Source organism: Aulostomus chinensis, chromosome 8, assembly GCF_037954235.1.
Source record: "Aulostomus chinensis isolate RoL2024-O1b breed Wild chromosome 8, RoL_Achi_v1.0, whole genome shotgun sequence".
NCBI lineage: Eukaryota > Metazoa > Chordata > Actinopteri > Syngnathiformes > Aulostomidae > Aulostomus > Aulostomus chinensis.
The window spans coordinates 14375799-14389574 of NC_141327.1; the positions used below are offsets into that span (position 1 = coordinate 14375799).

Here is a 13776-nt window from a genome sequence, read left to right on the forward strand (position 1 = left end):
AGGTGTGAATGGTTGTCTGTCTCCGTATGTTGGCCCTGCGATGCACTGGCGACCTGTCCAGCGTGAACCCCGCCCCTTGCCTGTAGCAGCTGGGATAGGCTCAGCCCCCCCCCCCCCCCCCCCCCCCCCCGCGACCATTAACAGGAATAAGCGGTAGAAAGTGGATGGATGGATGGATGGAATCAGAAAAGGTCAGAATTCTGCCCTCAGGGTAAGTCTCCATTCCTTTTATGTATGTTTTAAGTCTTAGGGGGGTTCACCTTCAACTTCACCTTAGCAAGATGTGTTTGTGTGTCCTCCCCATGTATGTGTGTGAAGACGTGAGTTTTTGTGTTTGTTTTGCAGCGATGCAGCTTCTTCCCGCTTAAAAAAACCTAATTGGAAACCGTATATTGCCCATACTAAAAATACTGGTTCAATTAAAAATGTACATAAATGCTTTTTTGTGAGATAAGAACACCTCAGGACTCTAAATACGATTTTTTTTTTTCACGTTTTGTCAAGGTGCGAAGAGACAGTAGTTTGGCGCCAGTGAAATGAGAACTCAATGATGAAGTGACTGGTGTAGAGCTTACAACACTATTCATTTGCGATCCAGCACAAAGCATATTTTCTGATACAATGTTTTAATCATAAAAATATAATGTAATATTTTGACCGTTTGAAAACATTTTTTTTTCGTTTTCAGCAAACATGTTTACCCACTAAGCAAGTCAATACCAGGAAAAAACTTCGTTGTCGGCAGGATTCGAACCTGCGCGGGGAGACCCCAATGGATTTCTAGTCCATCGCCTTAACCACTCGGCCACGACAACCTATCTACAATTATTTTCAATGGGCTTAATTTAACTTAGAACCTAAATGATTACTAGTCTTGACCGACCTGATATGCAGGTATTCATACATCAAAACTATGATAAGTGAGCGGAAACAATCCTTCCTTCAGTGTAAGCTCAGACTAGTTTATCCGACGATGTCTTTTCTTCTGTAACGACGTGTCCTCTGATTCTGAAAATTCACCCTCTAACATATGTCATTACACAGGCAAGGTAGAGAAAATTCGATCAAATCCCATTTCTTCATAGTCACAATTAATCATACCGTAGGTTTTGCTCAGCAGGAACTACTGCTACAGCTGTGCAAAGTGACAGCCCAATCGACCCAATTTCAAATATTCAAAAATGAATTCAAATATATCACTGTAAAAATGTGACGAATTAAAACATATAGGTCAACAGCTGTTTCCAGATTGATGATATTTAAAAACATGATACATTAATGCTGGCAACTTTTATTGCGACTTGCGTTGTTGCGTGTATTAGCGCTCAATGTCGGACGTATTATCTTCTTTTACTGTGACGACGATGGCGACAGAGCAGAAAATGTGCAGCGGTGTTTATCTGCGTAAATACTTGCCCTACATGAGACCAGAACCAACCACCAGATTAAGCTAACGCCAATCAAATAGTCTTGACGGCAAGAGTTTGCATGGATAACTAATTTTATGAACTAGCATGCATTTACGTCTATTGTAAAATAATGAGTCACGTGACCCAGCATTCACTGACTCTTGGTTGGGTCAAGTTACAGGATAAACGATGAAACTTCCTGATGTATAACAGTGGAAGTTGTATTAACAGAACACCTTTAAAGCTCGTTTTAAATTTCTAAGTTTAGTAAAATAACCCTGAATATAATTGGGCTTGATACCTAATGAGATATTAAAAGCTCATAATGTTCTATACACATCTTTGAGTATGTTCTTATAGCCTACCTTTAACTTTTAATTTCTCGTTTAGCTTGGTGGAAAATGCACCGTACTTCCGGTATAACCGTTGCTAACCGTGCCTAACTTGACGCAGCTCTGGGGCCTGCTGTGTTTTCAACGGAGGGAGAGCCGAGAAGAAAAATGGCGTCTGCAGGCGACCCAGAGCGGGATACCGGCCATTCAGTTTGAGCTTTCCGCCCAAAAATTGAGACCGGGGCTTGGTGGGAACCTAAGGGGAACCCTCGCCCGACCGGTTGGATATTTCCCTCCACATATTTCTCCGTTGTGTGTGGCTCATTCCAGCACCGAGATTGAAGCGGAACAGAAGCGACTCTCTCCTACAATGAGGGGGAGAAGAGGAAGGCCGCCCAAACAAGCAGCCGTGATGCGGGAAGGCTCACCCGGGCCAGTCCGCGGCTCACGGGGCGGCAGGAGTAGAGGGATGCGTGGACGGGGAAGAGGCAGGGGAAGGGGTCGGGGACGGGGGGTAAGTAGTGGCGGCTGTGTGACTGGCTCTGCGGAGGTGGATACAGAAATCTCCGGTCGAGAGAACTTTCATTCGTCCCGGGGCCGCAGGAAAGTTGGAGCCTCCAATTCTGTTATAGCCGCGGCATCGCGGGGCAGAGGAGGCAGAGGGAGAGGCAGGGGGTCGAGAGGCGGCCGCGGCGGCAGAGGCGGAGTGAGACGGCCTCAAACCAAGGTGGTCTACGACGATAACAGCGACGAGGAGGACGATAATTTAAGCTATAGGTCGGAGGAGGATGAACTCCTGAACGACAACCATTCGGATCTTGAAGAAGAGGAGGCCTTGGGTAACGACTCTGACTATCTGGAGGAACTACCAGATGAGGATGATGCCAGCTACTGCACCGAGAGTAGTTTTCGGAGCCACAGCACGCTCGGTAGCACCCCAGGTACGTTTGTTTGCAAGTGCACGCACTTCACCAAAGCCAGGGTGCGTTACTTAAAGTGTGCGTTTTATTTTTAGCCCAATTCAGAAAGCAAGCCGCATTGTTCAAAATGGAGCTTGCACTCAGAAACAGGCCTTTGTTTACCGTGTGCTCTGCTGGCCGCTGGCTCTCAGATCCGCTCCACGCTTCAGCCGGCTCTTGTGTTTTTGACTTTTGTAGGATCAGCACATTTTTTGTCAGCTCATAGTAAAATAATAACATTGATGACATTTTTTTTTCCTCATGGACTTTTCTTTTATTTTTGAAAACTGAACTTGGCGTGTTTGTACACACACACGGGGGTGGGGGGGTCAGGTGCATCGATGCTGTCATGTCATTCATTCAACATTTCTAATTTTGTAATTATTCTTAGCTACTATGTAACAAAGCAAGACGTTTGTGAACATTGTTTCCAGATCGCTGCTAATTAACAGTTCATTGATTAACTTTAGCTGAGGCTCTACTCCTTAGATAAAGACGTAATCTACTAATTGAATAAACAATCTTTAACTTTTTTTGCGCGCTCTTCTCACCTACCAACCGAACTTTGTCCAGCTCAGGGTCAGAAAACACATTTTGCTGCTTATTGTCTCTGAATGAGTTTGACGGTCGTTTGTTTTGAAGTGAAGCGCTCCTTTTTTTCCTCACTTGTTGCGAACGTCAACTCATTACAACGCCCAATACAGCCGTATAGTTACCATAGTAACCACTCATACATTAATCCGGTGATCGGTTCGGATGCGTTCCGTTCACAGTTACAAACATGTCATGTTAATCTGGATCTGCTACAATCAGTTGACGCACCTGTTATGTAACGTGATGCGTTCAGTCCCCTGTAACCTTGTTCTCTTTCAAAATCAGTCACGGAGGAATATAAGGTGACCCCAGGAATATAAGATGACGTCAGGAATGTGTTTCAGCAGTGAAGCAGCTGATATTGTCCTGCGTAATTAAATGCCTCAGAAGACTGACACCTACATGACATCAAACTTATGTCTGCTCTTCTTGAGAAACGTCAACAGTGCCCAGAACCTTTCACTACGAGGCCAAAACTCAAATCAAATGGTTCCGGAGTGAAAGGAAACTCATATTTTGTTGTTAAAAGCCCTTTTGTCCATCATCCACTGGCTCTGGTGCTTCTCCTTTTTGTTTTTTTCCTTTTTGTCACTCATGCAAAACAGACATCCATCATAACTTGTCACTCTGCCACCTGACTAAAATATGGAAAAATCATTAATAAGGGATCCTACACATGGCAAGAGTGTTTCACCTCACAAAGAACAACACAGCAAACAATAATTCATGGTATATATTGTTTTATTTATGTTATATTTATTTTGACAGTGTTTTAATTATTGCATCTGGTGGGCCAGATTTTCGCTGGAAAAGAGCCATTGAATGTACTTTTTTTTTTCACGTATACCATTTCACTACACTCCAGTCAGGCTTCGATGAAATTAGAGAATCAGGGATTAAATACATACCTCTCAGTGTGCAGGCCGCCTACTTCTCCTGAAGACATCATGCGAACATGGCAGCCAAGTGTGCTTTCATAATGGTGACAGACGCTATGGTGCTCGTTGTCAGTGACACACACAAAGATACAGTATGTACCTTTTTTTTTTTCTTCAAGAATACACCTGCATACAATCCACTTGTGCTTGATGCAAAATAATGAGCCCACGGCTGACCCATTCATACAAATTAATCCCTGCCTCTTATCGTTCGTGTCGCTCTGCTGCTGTGATTGGTCTGTTTACACATAACGACCACACGGCTCAATGATATGACATAATCCGAAATATATTTGCTAAAAAATATTCAACCTGAACTCTAGCGAGACAAATTCATCAGCAGGCGCCATGCCGGTATCAGCTGTGAGGCTCCAGTCATTTTACAGCAACTATACCCGTGCTACAGTCATTACTACCAATTGTGAGCTCAAATTAATAATTTTTGAACTTGGTGGCAGCGTGCAGGGGGATTAGATCATGCTCACTGTACCACATCATAATAATAACATCACCCCCACCAAGGACGCGAGGCTTCTGAAACAGCAGGATTACACAAAAAACTATGAGGCCAATTTTCACCAAGCTTGATGGAGGGGTGTAGTGTGAACCAAGGAGGAACCTAGTAAATTGATGCACTCCTGCTCGTGGGTTGACCAGTTACGCCTCAGATTTGGTCCCAAAAGCCTAAAGAACTTGATGTGTCACTGTAAAAACTGAGTTTTCGTTACAGGCGGATGATTTTGATAATTCTTTGCAGATTGTGAAACTTTTGTCCCAGTTGTTGTTTGCTAGTGGTCCTAGAGGATGCAGGAAGTGATATTTGCTCAACAGCGCATGCATTAGTCTGCTGCTCATTGTAAAATGAGGATTCACTATCGTCAGCCAGCACACTCCAACATTCCTGGGGAAGCAAGGGCCTGCTCATTACTGTTTGCAGCTTTAATAAGGGCCCAAGTATTAAAGTGGTAGGGGCCAAAAGCACACTGTTGCATGCCCTCTGGTTCTTATTATTATAATAATTAGTTTAAAGTAGCTTTGATGCAGGTAGGGCCTTTCTAGTTGAGTGTACTTATTTGTTCATACTTCTATGTGAAAGCGTCACATAAGCATTTAACTCTGCCAGGAGATGCCAAGTCTGATGACCTCCATTGTCTCTTAAACATCAGCATCAGACAGAAGCTTATTTCTCATGAATGTTGGCCAACAGGAACAGGTGAAAAAACACACACACACACACACACAATCCTGAGGAATGTACACTTATGTTAAGACTGGGCATCAAGAACCGTGATACACTAGTTTGCTGTCTAAATCGTTGCTAAAGGAAAATAATGAGTCAGATCTCACAAACTTTTTCCCAAAATGTAAATGCGTGTTGGCTCCAGCCCCCCCACGATCCTTAACAGAATAAGCGGAAGAAAATGGATGGATCCTCAACACAGGTCCTCAATATAAATCAGCTGCATGTATTTTTGTTATAGTACAGGTACAAGAATTATTCTGTTAATGCTACTTCCAGTGTCCCCTTCACTTCAGCATTGCCTTGCCATTCAAATTAAGTCGAGATTTTGCTCCTCCAGTGTGGTAATTGAACAGAAGGTCTTGGAACTTAGCATGTTTCTCTGAGTGTAAACTCTGTCACTGTTGTCACTTATTCAGACAGATCCACAGTGGTCAGCCAGCACCATCAGTTCTTCTATGTGGGATTCCCTAGTACTACCAAAAGAAAATACTAAAAGGGGTGCTATTCATTATAGTTAGCCCAGTGGAGTTCCACTAGTCAGCCCTGCTGCCCAAAATCATGTCTGTCTGTACTGTATAGCTGTCGATGGAGCTGCTGAGCTTCTCTCATGAGCCCAAAGAGATAGAAGGTTCCATGTGAAAAGCTGAAAGTGAGTCACATTAGAAATGTGCTGTGTGTTCCAGTTCTCTCTCAACACCATGATTTGATCCAGTGGCTGGACTAGCACAGCCGAAGCCCCCAACTACTCAGTCTCATGATCCTTCTTAAGCTCTCTCATCAGAGAGACCTTCAGATGACAAACACCTCCACTTGGATCAGCAAACCTTGCTTTCATCAGGCTTTAAGATGCTGAAGTACTGGTTCTCATTCCATCACGCTCAGCTACAAACCTCTGCAGTCTTAATCAGAGTGTAGTCGAGTTACATTCAATAATGAGTAAAAGTGTAGAGTTTCTGTCGTAACTTGTAGCAATAACTGTCTTTGTATTTTGGAATTTTTCTCCTCAGATATCTGCATTAAGGTTGCATTTATAGTAAAGAGTACTGGAGTGTATTTGCAGTCTTCACTTTTACATGTTGTGTTAATGTGCTTCCGTTTTCTGCTCCTGTCACCCTCACAGGTCGGAGAAGGAGTCGGCTGATGCGGCCACAGTCTCCCATCTTCGAGAGAAAAGACATTCCCCTCTTGGAGCTTCCAAAGTCTTCTGAAGACCTCCTGGTTCCTACCTCACAGCTCCTCAATGTGTCTGCTGTCTATGAGGTTCTCCGCAACTTTGGCTCAGTGCTGCGGCTCTCGCCGTTCCGTTTCGAGGATTTCTGTGCAGCGGTGGCCAGCCAGGAGCAGTGCACACTGCTGGCAGAGACCCACATCTCCCTGCTTAAAGCTATTCTCAGAGAGGAGGACACTTCCAACACCACATTTGGTCCTGCTGACGTGAAAGACTCGGTCAACTCCACTCTCTATTTTGTGGACGGTATGACCTGGCCGGAGGTGTTGCGGGCATACTGTGAGAGTGATCCGGAATATCGGCATATTCTGCCTTTTCAGGAGGGAGAGGATTACCCTTTTGAACCATTGGAGAGCAAAATCAAAGTTCTCCAGTTTCTAGTGGACCAGTTCCTGGCGACCAACATTGCCAGGGAAGAGCTAATGTCAGAAGGTGTGGTTGCCTACGACGACCACTGCAGAGTGTGCCATCGCCTTGGTGACCTGCTGTGCTGCGAGACATGTTCTGCTGTTTACCATCTGGAGTGTGTGAAGCCGCCACTGCAGGAAGTACCAGAGGATGAGTGGCAGTGCGAGGTGTGTGTGGCACACAAGGTACCCGGTGTGGCGGACTGCATCCCTGAAGTTCAGAAGAGCAGACCGTTTATTCGACAACTGCCAGTCGGTTTTGACCGACATCACCGAAAATACTGGTTCCTGAACCGCCGCGTTGTTGTGTAAGTTCTAAATGTTCCATTCATTTGCAAATATTATGGTAAGCGATTTCTTATTTATTAATGCTTAATTACAGATTTGTTTATTTAAAAACTCAATGATACAAACAATACACAAGTGTCACTCAGACATTTGTTGAGGCAGACTGTGAAACATTCAGGCACAAACCATGATGGTCCTCTGGAGAGAATCCCTGCCAAAATAGTTGTATACCCTCCGTCTCCTACTCATCGACAGTACTCGGCAAACACGCAACCAAGTTACATAGTTTTTTTGTCCCCATTTCCTCGGAGTCCAAACTTGATGAGTGACACTGATTTCTCCAGCACCTTGCAAACACATGGCCTTGGTGGCCATCCTGCAAATTTCCTCTAAGAATAAAATAAATTGGATCATTTTTTTAAGAACCCTGTCAGGTATCTCAGTAAAATGTGCAAGTGCTTAGTGAAAGCCTCAAACCATCTGCATGGGCGGGGTGGGCACTCGCCTGGTTCCTTTCCTTGTCCACACACCTCTGCTGTTATTTGTTATTTATAGCTTCTGCTACACAGCTGGTGTACCACATTGTTTTACAAGTCAGAGTATTTGTGTCAGCGACAATTCCAAACATTGGTATTTGTAGAAATGCTTGAGAGACACACTGCGACAATGTCTGAGCTCCTTGTGTGGTTGTCTCAACTTCCTTGCTTATCCAAGGTGTTAATACTGTAGACTGAGGCTTTACTTTTTACATGACTAATTTGAGCAATGGACATACATGTAGTCAGCAGTAGGGCTTTACAGTTTTACTTCTAATCATTTTGAAAAGAAGATAATTGAGTCAAAAGACGAGTCTACGCTGCAACGATGCTCTGTGACATAACGAAAGAGTCTTTTTTTGTTCCAACAAGAAAGAAAAACAATTCAGCTGTCTCGCAACACTTAGGTTGCACTTAGCCTGATGAAAAGTAACAATAAACAAGGATGATGTTTAAAAAATTAGTTTGTGATCTCAATGTTGATCCATATAATCATATCATGAATTTCACAAGCTGCCCTACAGAGCTGGTCAGTAACACTTATCAGGACTAGAGGCTACGTTACTGCACATTACTTTCAGTGTTGTCAATAAATCACCATCTCGATAAAGAACAGGACATTTTGTAACCTTTATGTAAAAATAAAATGTTGATTTTTTTTAAAAAAAAATTTCCAAGTGAAGAATACCACAAGTCTACATTGGTTAAATTTTACCTGGGTAAAGCTACATTGATCTTTATTGATATATTGTCCTATATTACAACACATTAATACAAACCATACATATCCAACTGTAATGCAATCAGGAAGTTTAGATGCACCTTTATTTCGAAAATGAACATCTGCTTTAACTTTGCCGCAGCTCCGCAGCAATAGATTGTTTTTCATTTTATGTTCATGATGTCATGTTTTCCAGAGCTTGGGAATAAATTGTGAAACCATTTCATTAATTGGTAAATAGAATTGACTGAGTCATATCGTCAGCAAGCTGGATGGAATTTGTCATGACAGACTTTTTGATGTCGGCAAGTATTGTATCGTTGTTGAAAGGATCAGAACAATATCACTGATTTGATTTGGAGTCTTAAGGATGTTGCAAACTCTTTCAGTTTAAATTTAATGACATTAACAGACATTTAAAAACAAAACAAAACTGGCATACTGGTTAGCTGGCCTGTTCCTAGTATCAACCATGATCACTTTCTGGATTAATTTTCTCACTCCATGCTCTGTCTGTTTTTGTGTCACATGCTTTGTGTGTGTATAATGTGACAACTATTGATAAAGGATCTGTCGCCAATAAGTATCACGATAGCTCCAGGCCTAATTTGAGTTTAGCTTTGCCCAACGAATCAAAATAGTCACACCCCTCCATCGTATTAGACGTGATCTGGCCATCGGCTGTGTTGATCCCATATCTTAGCAAATTGTCTCAATGGTGAGCAGACACAGTTGGTGTGAGTCCGCAGCAGCAGCAGCAGCAGTAGATAGAGTGCTACATAAATCACAGTGCATGCATCCCCTGAGCTGTATACGATTTTAGAGGGAGGAGGTTCAAGGTTTGTCATCACTTCACTCGCGCGCTCTCTCTCTCTCTCTCTCTCTCCCCCCTCTACTTCCTCTGTTTCGTCCTGTTCTCTGAATTGGCCCCCAGCAGCTGCTGTGTTGCTGTTCTCCCTTCAGAGAAAGAGTGAGGGTGTTTGTGTTTGTGTGTAAATACGTGTGCACGTGTGCAAGTATTGTGCACTGAACAAAGTTTGTGTGATCTGCAGGGAAGTAAAGTCTGTGTGTAAGAATGCTGAATAGTCACTACAGTTACATGACCTCAGGCTTCAGTCCCTGCTGGGCATGAACCATGCTGAGCAAAACCCGGCTGTTATTGAGACTCGAGTGTTGTACTGAAATGTTTTATGCTGGGCCACAGCTTCCCTCACATCCACGCACAAATATCCACAGGTGCAAACATGTCAGGAAAAATTGATGTCTCTCTTCCACTGATATTTTAAATCCAAGCATACGAAATTATATGGAAATGTGTCAAGTAAGGCCAGGCAATGATTCATGATTATCAGTTGAGTTATTGTGACATTATGATCGTATATTTTATGATGCTGTATTTATTATGATGAACGATTTCAGTCTCTGTATGTATAAAGGTCTCCGTGCTTTCATTTTTTTCCGATTGTTGATTATGTTTTGTGTGTTTTGTAATTTCAAAATGCAGTACAATCGCAGTTCAAATGAATTTGTTTCTCTCACCAACAAATATAACACTGAAATAGCCAGAAGACAACACTGTTAACCTCAATTGTTATCTAAAAGTTCTTCAGTCAGCCCCCTGTCTGTTGTAAAACTGCGCGATTGTTCAGTTCACTTACTGTCAATCTTTCTCTGCCCTTTTCTTTTTTCTTTCTGTGCTAATCCTCCCTGTTGTCGGTCCTAATTTTATTTATTGTTTCTCCTGCACTTCTTCCTCTGTTCCTCCTCTCCCACGTGTCTCCAACAGAGAGGAGGATGGTGAGCAGGAGGATAAAGCCATCTGGTATTACAGCACCAAGGTAAATGTAGCGCATATATCCGGGGATGTCTCTTTAAGAATGTAGATTGTATCCCATCACTGCAATGAACAAAATACATGGAAACACTCACCCTGTTCCCCTCTCTGTCCCATCCAGGTGCAGCTAGCTGAGCTGATAGATTGCATGGATAAGGAATACTGGGAGGCCGACCTGTATACAGCCCTTGAAGAAATAAGGGAAGAGGTGCACACACACATGGACATCACGGAGGACTTAACCAACAAAGCCCGTGGCAGCAACAGGTGTTTCCTCACTGCCGTCAATGGTAAAGAAGCCCTGCATTCTCTTAAACCTTCTGCTCAAGTACCGTAAAGATATATGAAGCACAGTAACAGCATAATGCAACTAAACTACTGCACAAAACACACAAAAAGCCAAATTTCACCATCAGTGTGAGCCTTGAGCCTGTTTTCTACACAAGGTGGTGGTTGTTGTCGCGTGGTGTAATTACGAGTGTGAGTGACAAGTGCAGCAGGTTTCTAACATTCAGTCTGTTGTCGAGCCTTTTGGAGGATGTCAACTGCAACTTTGACTCCGCACAAGTATGTGATGGCTTGGAACTAAAGGGAACAGGTATCCATCTCCTTCTCAATCCACGGTCCTTTGCAGAGGGGAAGTATCTCTCTTAACTCCCCCGACAGCGCACCGATGGTCCTGCGTCAGAGCCGTCAGGTGCCGAATACTCTGCCCATGTTTATTATGTACATATGCCCTTTTGCTCCTGACTGAATTTTGTGGTCTGGGTCTAAATGACTCAAGGCCTGATATCAGTCCAAGGCCCAGTGGTTTGGAACCCCTGCTCTAAGTTACTTTCTCACCCAGATGTACTTGGCAGTCCTCATGTAATTCTGTTTTTCTAATAAGTATCACATCTTTTAATGAAACTGGTTTTACTAGATAGTGTATTTTATTCCAAGGCATTAAAGACAAACCCCCAACTCTACCACAGTGGTAATGAGACTTAGACACGGTCCTACCAGTGGAAAGCCACTGGCGCTTCAAGGGGGTTGACATTTGTCTTGTTGAAATCTGGCAGCCAGTTTCAGCTCATCTACCATGTGAAATCTCACATTACATCAGAGGGGTAGTGGAACATTCGGAATGAATCACATCTCATGAAAACAGGGCTGAATTCAATTAAAATTCCCTGATTACTATCTTTTGTGAACCCATTTTTTTCCTTTAACCTCTTCCTGGCTTCATGCTGTTGATCCCGTACTTGTATCATCTCAGTCATGTAATGATAGCTGGTAATACTGTCACATGGCTGCGAGCCAAGAGCTGCTGTCATGCTGGTATCATGCCATGCTGCTGCCGTTTTTTTTGTGTTTAGTTTTGTTTTTCTCTTATTATTGTTTTTATCTTAAGCGCAGATATGATACCGTCACCCTATTTGATGATGACAGTAGTTTTGCATTTCTCTGTCGTGACGCTCTTGGAGAGTCATACTCTCGTGGAAGAGATTGTATTCTTCCTCTATGTAAACACTCTCTAGAACAGAATTTGTATTCATGGTTTTTAACAGCATATTAAATCCCCTAAATTCAATGAAGGAGTCTCGATCAAATGTCTTCACACACAAATCACGTAATAACAGCCTGTTGCCGCCACAATTTATGGAATAAACAAGGTATTCGTGTGAAAGGTGATCTGTACGTTTGGTCATTGTCCTCGTAAACACCCTTGTCTCTCCCATGATGAAAGGGTGTTCAAGAGGCATTTGATTGACAGCTTCTGCATAATTCATATACTCCTATTTTGAATGTGAAGTTCTAATTTTAATTTTATTTTGTCTACAATCTTTTTTAGCACTGCACCATTCTGACTATAAAGGTAATGCTCATTTCAGGGCCTTTTACAGTGTTGCACCCCAGTGGGGCAAAAGATTCAATCAATAAAAAATAAAAAAAAACAACTCCATAATTGTCGCATATCCCGTCCCTTTGAAACGCTCGGATTCAGCAGCACCACCCATATTAGCATTTTAAAAATGTTGACTTCATTCGATACAACCATAAATCTTGGACCCAGAACCTGACCCAGACAACAACAATACACAACAAGCAAATCCAGTGTCGAATTGAGGTGTTTGTTTGTTTCTTTAGGAAGTACAAGATAAGAGGTGTTTGCACCCGAAAAGACACTCTGTTAGCTTTTTTGACGACAACACCGTAGCTCTGTAGTCTGCACCGTATACTTCCGTGGCAGAGTGGGTTGGCGGCAACACCACTGCACTGAGACCAGTGCCATGTGAGTTGCTGAATGTGGAGCTTCCCCTGAAGTTGTGACGTCACAACATGAGACTTTTGAAAAAAACTCTCCAAATCCAAGCGTTTTCAGCAGTGCAGAGCTGCTTGAAACTGTCCCCCGGGGATTACTTTAACACACTCCTACCTCATGATAGGACACTTCCACGTCCCGCAGAACAAGTATCCAACATCTTAAACATATTTGTAAATCTGAAAGGCTGGAAAAGCATAATAGGTCCCCTTTAGACAAGTAGCAGTTTATTTTCTGTTGAGGAATGTCTGGAACAATTTGATAAACTTTTTACTTGGAGTACAACTGACAGATCGCTTTGCAGGAAATCTCGCTTGGATGTTTTCTTTGATAATTTACATATATTTGCTCAGGAATTAATTTCCTTTGTCCTTATATTGACTGTTTATTTCATTGTTGTTTGTATCCAGAGGAAATTCTCGAGCGATTACGGGCTAAGAAGGAGGAGGAACTGGAGGAGGTAAAAAGACGGGCTGCTGAGGAGGCCCAGAAAATGCGACTGGAGAAGGAAAAGGAGGAGATGGATGTGGAAAAGGATTATGAAGAGGCCAAGCTGAAAGACGAAGGACAGCAGGATGTCAAAAATCTGACAAAAGAGGATGAGAAAGAGACAAAAGAAGACACCAAGGAGGAGAAAAGCGAGGGCATTAAAACTGGAGGTAATTATGGTGAGGTTTATTTCACAAGGCGTTCTGAAAAACAACTCGATAGGAAGCCCGTGGTTATGATGAAGGTTGCATAAAAACTAGTCTTCTGCCTCTCGGCGCCTCCATTCTGTTCTGTTGTTCAGCCTCGGAAAAAAGGACATCATCATCACAATGGTGTAATTAGATATTGACTTAAGAATCAATTCTGCAGTTGTGTGGCCAATACAAAACCACTGCGCTCCTCTTCGAGACTTAACTTAGCACCCACGAAGCACATAAAGAGGCACTTCAATAGAATGATGTATTTATGCCACAGGCTGCTTATGCCCTCACCT

At 42.9% G+C, this 13776-nt stretch overlaps 1 protein-coding gene and 1 non-coding gene across 6 annotated transcripts in view; one reads left to right on the forward strand and one right to left on the reverse strand.

Annotated features, from left to right (window-relative positions):
• Positions 1 to 733: 733 nt before the first annotated feature.
• Positions 734 to 815, reverse strand: trnas-aga (transfer RNA serine (anticodon AGA)). Its single transcript has one exon. It is a non-coding gene; the product is annotated as a tRNA-Ser (tRNA).
• A 1074-nt stretch (positions 816 to 1889) lies between these two features.
• LOC147257287 (nucleosome-remodeling factor subunit BPTF-like) overlaps positions 1890 to 13776 on the forward strand; it is a 42848-nt gene continuing 30961 nt past the window's right edge. For all 5 annotated transcript variants that reach the window (XM_086211092.1, XM_086211093.1, XM_086211094.1 and 2 more), the window contains exons 1-5: positions 1890 to 2682; positions 6596 to 7418; positions 10442 to 10493; positions 10611 to 10779; positions 13205 to 13453. In XM_086211092.1, the coding sequence (XP_086067218.1) occupies positions 2112 to 2682; positions 6596 to 7418; positions 10442 to 10493; positions 10611 to 10779; positions 13205 to 13453 (1864 nt within the window). In that variant the 5' untranslated portion in view covers positions 1890 to 2111. The remainder of the gene's footprint in view (positions 2683 to 6595; positions 7419 to 10441; positions 10494 to 10610; positions 10780 to 13204; positions 13454 to 13776) is intronic.